This window comes from Eriocheir sinensis, chromosome 65 (assembly GCF_024679095.1).
Source record: "Eriocheir sinensis breed Jianghai 21 chromosome 65, ASM2467909v1, whole genome shotgun sequence".
NCBI lineage: Eukaryota > Metazoa > Arthropoda > Malacostraca > Decapoda > Varunidae > Eriocheir > Eriocheir sinensis.
In genome coordinates, this window is record NC_066573.1 from 3,491,519 (window position 1) to 3,498,547 (window position 7,029).

General features: G+C 47.0%; 1 protein-coding gene across 1 annotated transcript; it reads right to left on the bottom strand.

Moving 5' to 3' along the window:
* Nucleotides 1–1,463: 1,463 nt before the first annotated feature.
* On the bottom strand, nucleotides 1,464–3,131 carry LOC126987477 (uncharacterized). The gene is made up of 2 exons (XM_050844445.1): nucleotides 2,441–3,131; nucleotides 1,464–1,492 (listed from the first exon to the last, which is right to left on the bottom strand). Exons 1-2 carry the CDS (start codon nucleotides 3,129–3,131, stop codon nucleotides 1,464–1,466), a joined length of 720 nt encoding a protein of 239 aa, XP_050700402.1.
* Nucleotides 3,132–7,029: the final 3,898 nt, after the last annotated feature.

Below are 7,029 nucleotides of genomic sequence, written 5' to 3' on the forward strand. Positions count from 1 at the left end.
CAGCACCGCCGCGTCCCTGTGTTGTGTGTCGCAGTAATCTGAAGGTGCAATTATGTCTTTTGTGACTTGTCGGTGTGTGTGTGTGTGTGTGTGTGTGTGTGTGTGTGTGTGTGTGTGTGTGTGTGTGTGTGTGTGTGTGTGTGTGTGTGTGTGTGTCATTTCCGGTTTTCTTCCTTCGTCTATAATTTGGTGTTTGTTTGTCAATCTGTGTCTGTATAAATCTGTCTGTATTTGATTGTCTGCTTGTATGTCTGTCGGTCTGTGTATGAATTAATCTGTCTCGCTGTTCTTTTCTTTTTGTCTTAAAGTTTTCCCATTATCGAATTTGCTATATTTTTTCTTCCTCCCCGTATATTTTTTCACTGGTCTTCTAATCATTCCCTTCTCCAACTTCTATCTTCCTTTTCATCTACAGCCCGCTGCACTTCTTCTCTATCTCCTTATAATTTTCCTTACGTTTCTCCTCTCATTCTTACTGCACGCCAATTTTATAATTTTTTCCTCAGACTCATTAACTACCGACACTTCCTTCTGCTCCTCTCATTTTTTTCCTTGCTTTTCATCTTTCCTTTTTCTTTATTTTTTGCTTGTTTGTTTCTCTCTTTCTTTCATTCTTTTTCTTTCTATCTTTCTCCTTTATCTTATTTCTGCTGCTGGTGTTGCTCCTCCTCCTCTTCCTTCTCCTCTCCTCTTCCTCCTCCTATTCCTCCTCCTTCTCTTCTCCTCTTCCTCCTTCTCCTCCTCCTCCTCCTCCTCCTCCGTGGTGCACAGACCGGCTCACACACGTACGAGGGTTTAATTAGAGAACACGAGATGATAACAACACTTTCTAATACCCTCTTAAGGCCATATTTTACCAGAAGCCAAAATTAATGACGTGGTCCCCCTAATCCTCTCGTGAATTGGATCTCGCGCCCGTTTTCTACGAGGCATTAATAAAGGGGAAAGGCAAAGTGGGCGAAGAGGGGGCAGGGGGGGGGGGGGGGGTGCGATGGGGGGTTGATTAATTGTGTCATTAAGTTCGGACGCCACTTATCGTTTTTTTTTTTTTTTTTTTTGAGGGGGGTCCCTTATATTTTCTGTATATCTTTTTTCATGGTGTTTTTTTGGGGGGAATGAGCTGCTGAAAATGAGGCTGGTTTCTTTTCCTTCCCTCCCCTGGCGGCGGAGAACCAAGAGACAGGGAAAAAGAGAGGGTGCAAAGTTATAATGAAGGCAGTTTATATATACAGATAAAAGTAAACTCAAATCATTACTCTTTATAAGTTTCTTAAACAAGTTTGACCAAACAATCCCCGCCTGGGAAATTGTCGGACCAAAAATATCCAAAAATATATATATATATATATGTATATATATATATATATATATATATATATATATATATATATATATATATATATATATATATATTTTATATGTCTATCTCTATCTCCCTCCCTATGCAGAGAGAGAGAGAGGCCTCACGTGTCCTGCCTGACCCAAGAGGGGCCTGAGGGGGAGGGGGATTAGAGTTCTTTTGGTGATGGTGGGCGATCCTGTCTGACCTATTCTGCTCCGGCTCTCACTCAGGCTGTTTTGAAATGACCATTCCCTCACCCAATATCTGCTCCACGATTACGGACACCCATTACTTTTTTGTGTTAGTAGACTGCAAAAGTATTCACTATTCTCGTTTTTTGATGTATTTCGCCCATAACACAGAGTATGAAGAAATTTTAGTAAATTAAGGAAGCCCTCTCCAACAGGTTTCATCCAAACCAAATTGGCTTTGCTGCCCATCACCATCAACCAATCACCAGCAACAGAGCGGCTATGCCCTTCCTACATCACCTGAGGGGAGGGGTTTCTGGGTTCAACTGGAGGTGGATAGACTATATTAACGTCATGAGGAGTTAAGGAGTAACCGAGTAAAAAGGGCGATAAGAAAGAGACTGCATCAGGATGTGAGGAGTAACTAAGAAATGGGGAGGAAGAGAGACTAGGTGAGAAGTAACTGTTATAAGAAGGAAAAAGGGAGAGACGGAACGGTAAAGAAACCAAGAAAAGTAAGCAGAAAAAGACTGCATGATGAGGGGAAGAATTAGGAAAGTAGAAAGAAGAAGAAAGGCAGGAGAAGGAGGAAAGGAGTACCAAATTAAATAAAAGAGGAAGGGAGATACAAGAAGAGTAGGAAATGAGTAACAAGGGAAAAGAGGAACGCTGAAGTATATTGGATAAAGTACATGAGCGTAATTAGAATAAGAAGGAGGCACGGAGAAGAGAGAGTGGATGAGGAGAGTAGACGGGGTTGGCAGAACAAGAGTGGGAATAGAGGAAGACTGAGAATGAGGCACGGGTAAAATAAAGAGATAGGGAGGAGAGATGTAACTAAGAAGTGACATAACTAGAGAAAAGCAGAAACAGGCGTTGGCAGGGACGGGATCAGTAGGGACAGGGCTAGCGGGGACCGGGTTGGTAGGGACAGGGTTGGCAGGGACAGGGTTGGCAGGGACGGAATCGGTAGGGACGGGGTTAGCAGGAACTGGGTTAGTAGGGACAGGGTTGGCAGGGACGGGGTTGGCAGGGACAGGGTTGGCAGGGACGGGGTTGGCAGGGACGGGGTTGGCAGGGACAGGGTTGGCAGGGACGGGATCAGTAGGGACAGGGTTGGCAGGGACGGGATCGGTAGGGACAGGGTTGGCAGGAACGGGGTTGGCAGGGACAGGGTTGGCAGGGACAGGATCGGTAGGGACAGGGTTGGCGGGGACGGGATCAGTAGGGACAGGGTTGGCAGGGACGGGGTTGGCAGGGACGGGATCGGTAGGGACAGGGTTGGCAGGGACGGGATCGGTAGGGACAGGGTTGGCAGGGACGGGATCGGTAGGGACAGGGTTGGCAGGGACGGGATCGGTAGGGACAGGGTTGGCAGGGACGGGATCGGTAGGGACAGGGTTGGCAGGGACGGGATCGGTAGGGACAGGGTTGGCAGGGACGGGGTTGGCAGGGACGGGATCGGTAGGAGCAGGGTTGGCATGGACGGGATCGGTAGGGACAGGGTTGGCAGGGACGGGATCAGTAGGGACAGTGTTGGCAGGGACAGGGTTGGCAGGGACGGGGTTGGCAGGGACGGGGTTGGCAGTGAGTATCATCTTGGCGTCCGGCCCACAACTGTCCCTTATCGATAACCAATCACAAGGAGGCCCCGCAAGACGTCTGATGTGGATTCATTGTGACGAGGCTTCCCTCTGTGTGTATGTGTGTGTGTGTGTGTGTGTGTGTGTGTGTGTGTGTGTGTGTGTGTGTGTGTGTGTGTGTGTGTGTGTGTGTGTGTGTGTGTGTGTGTGGTTTCGTTTAAACTACTCTCAAGCAATATAAAGACAAAAACGAAAAATGAATAAGATGAAAGTACAATGCCTGCACCGTCCTGTTCCCACAAAGATGGATATACAAATACGAACACCTTTCTTTTCATGATTTGTGGGTATTAATGGAACGTGGAGGCATTCACGTCTTTCAGCAGGTGCGGCGAGCCGTGTGCGCGGGGCTGACGCAAGGTGATCATAAAAGCCTTGGCGGGAAGGAAAGAGAATGCCATGGTTAATATTTTTTCTGAGAATTTTGAATCATAATCATTCACCGTAATGTCGGTTTATCTATTACATGAAGACAGGAAATTGTTCCTTAAAGAACACAAAGAGCGCCTATTCTCTTATTCAGCCACAACATCCGCCCCCTCCCACCTAACCCTCTGCTTCCCACTCCACCATACCTTTCCGTTCCCAGTGTCCCCCTCCTCACCACTCTCATCACGCCTCAGTCCTCGCCACACGTTGATTATCCGCTGGTACGCGTCGGCCGAGTTATTGTTTTGCGACACTTGAGAACTGACAGCCATCACGGGGCAGGTAACAACCACCAGGTGCACGGCGGGGCGGCAGGTGTGGCAGGAGGAGCAGAATGAAGGCTGGAGGAGGAGGAGGAAGAGGAGGATAAGGACTCAAGACAAAAAGGGAAACAGAACGTAGCTGAAAATGAGCCAGAAGAGAGCTGTACAGAGAAATGAGAAAGAAAAGAGGACCAAAGAAGAGAGAAGGTACAGTAATGATGAGTATAGGAGGGTGGAGAGTGGGAGAAGGAGTGTATATGGCGGTACGAAATAATAAAAAGAGAGAAAGGTGGTCGGAGAGCTCGTGAAGGGGAGGAGGACGGGGGTAGAGGCAAGACAATGGTGCAGGACAGTACAGAGGAAATGAGGAACAAAGACGTGTTTCGGCACCTGCGTTGTATGCCTCTGTGACAGCCGGACAGGAGTACAAAGGGCGTCACAAGAGTTGAAATATTAACGCGCCTCGGACGGACTCCTGTGCTTATTGATGCCTTGGAAAACCTGGAACGATCTTCTCCTTCTGCCTCGGTCTCTGACAACCCGCGGGTCTGATGTCACGGTGATACGCATAATAATTATTTATAAAGATATATGTGAAGAAACACATGTCCGGAATTACATTTATAATCTTACATATACAAATTCGAAGATATCGGCATTTTAAAAGACAAATATGCAGAGAAACATAAGGACAGGCAGAGCAACAGATAGACAGACAAGTCGACAGTTAAGAAGACAAGTGGGAGGACTGGTGGGCGGACGGCAGACAGGCAGATACACAGACAGACGGAGAGACAAAGACAGCAAATTTACACACACACACACACACACACACACACACACACACACACACACACACACACACACACTATACATAATCGTGAAAAAGCACGCACAAAACCACTTTAAGCGTGGATACTGAAGCACCAACAGCAAACAAACGATAGGCACTCACGCACGCACGCAAAAAAAAGGAGGGGGGGAAAGAACACCATTTTCCCTGCACACACACACACACACACACACACACACACACACACACACACACACACACACACACACACACACACACACACACACACACACACACACACACACATTTACAGTTTTTTTAAGTACACTATACCCAGAAGAAAATAGAAAAAAGTTAAGTATCTGAAAATGATTTATATTATCTATAAAAGAATCTAAGATGAATATGGAGTGTCGGAGATTGAGGGAAAGGCTTTGTATTGCCACACCTATCCTTTTGTCAACCTTTCAACACGGAACACCTGGAAAGCAATAACTACCCGATAACTGGTCACAGGGAAAGATTATTAGTGCCTGTACTAGAGGTGGAGGAGGAGGAAGAGGAGATGGAGGAGGAAGAGGAGGAGGAAGAGGAGGAGGAGGAAGAGGAAAAGGAGGAGGAAGAGGAAGAGGAGGAGGAGGAAGAGGAAGAGGAGGAGGAAGAGGAAGAGGAGGAAGAGGAGGAGGAGGAAGAGGAGGAGGAGGAGGAGGAAGAGGAGGAGGAGGAGGAGGAGGAGAAGGAGGAGGAAGAGGAAGAGGAGGAGGAGGAGGAAGAGGAGGAGGAGAAGGAGGAGGAGGAGGACGGAGACGAAAAATATAATTAAGTAAAAGAGGAGAGGAGGAGGAGGAGGAGGAGGACGGAGACGAAAAACACAATTAAGTAAAAGAGGAGAGGAGAAGGAGGAGGAGGAGGAGGAGGAGGAGGAAGCAAACTATGAGAGAGAGAGAGAGAGAGAGAGAGAGAGAGAGAGAGAGAGAGAGAGAGAGAGAGAGAGAGAGAGAGAGAGAGAGAGATAGAGAGAGAGAGAGAGAGTGAGAGAGAGAGAGAGAGAGAGAGAGAGAGAGAGAGAGAGAGAGAGAGAGAGAGAGAGAGAGAGAGAGAGAGAGAGAGAGTATGAATTCCAGTACTTTCACAGCATCAAAGCGACGGAAGGTCTCTCTCTCTCTCTCGCCGCACATGCTTATCATCGTCGCACATGCTTCCACTGACGCCTCATCACCCGCCTCGCCTGCTCTCCAAGCATCATCCGATGAAGTCACGTCACAGGGGAACGGAAGATCTTCATCTGACATTGCGGGCTTCTCTACCGTGAGAGGAGGAGCCAGACCCGCCCCTAGACCCATTTATCCTACTCATTGCTACAACAGATTTGCCATACTGGAGGAGGAGGACGAGGAGCAGAGCATCTTCTTGGTAGGGGACTCTATGATTCGCCATCAGGTGGTTGAATTCTGTGGAACAGTCCCACGTCGTAGGCGTAACTATTGTTATCCAGGAGCTGGAGTTGATGACATCACAGCTGCCCTGGACGAGGTCTCCGCTGAGGCTTCTAATGACTCACTTTTTGTTCTCCACACAGGTACAAACGTCGTCACCACGACCCGGTCTGAGGAACTGCTGGACAAGTACCGTAGGCTCGTTCAGGAGTATAAGTCTAAATCCCCTAACATTTCGATTTCAGGAATTCTACCACGGACGTATGCGGAGAGCGACTTCTTCAGCAAGGCCTTCAGCCTCAACAACCGCTTACAGACTCTTTGCAGAGAGCTTGACGATGAGTTTTTAAATGCCTGGGACAAATTCTACGGCCAGAGGAAGCCCACCATGGTTTAATAGCGAAATTAAATACTCAGTCAAGGAGAGAAAATTGTTTTACAGGCTAAAAAAAGAACAAAGCACGCCCGAAAACATTAGACTTTATCATGATGCCAGGCGACGATTAAAACGATAAGTATGTCAGGCAAAGCGTAGATATGAAGAAAATATTGCAGCCAACTGTAAAAATAATCCGAAATCCTTCTTCAGTTACATAAACAACAGAAAGGCGATCATAAGTGGAATTGGACCTTTAACAAACAATGACAATGCACTATAATTGCCTAACTTTGAAATAACAACCGATGAAGACCTTAAAGCTCTCCAATCGCTTAAAACAAATAAAAGTCCCGGACATGACAAAGTATATCCTATACTGCTTAAAGAAACAAAGAGCGAAATACTCTCCTCCCTCACAATCGTATTCAATATGTCCTTGCGACAAGGAATTATCCCTTCGGATTGGAAAAAGGCTAACGTGACACCGATTTTTAAGAAAGGAGACAAAAAAATACCAGGTATTAACAGGCCCATTAGTCTAACTTCAGTTGTC

What these genes read in the sequence shown, in the direction of transcription:
- LOC126987477 (XM_050844445.1), bottom strand. Translation starts at nt 3,131, where the DNA reads ATGATACTCACTGCCAACCCCGTCCCTGCCAACCCCGTCCCTGCCAAC. An exon ending in TACCAACCCGGTCCCCGCTA is followed by an intron (nt 1,493 to 2,440) that starts GCCCTGTCCCTA and finishes CCTCCCCCTCAG; the next exon opens with GCCCCTCTTGGGTCAGGCAG.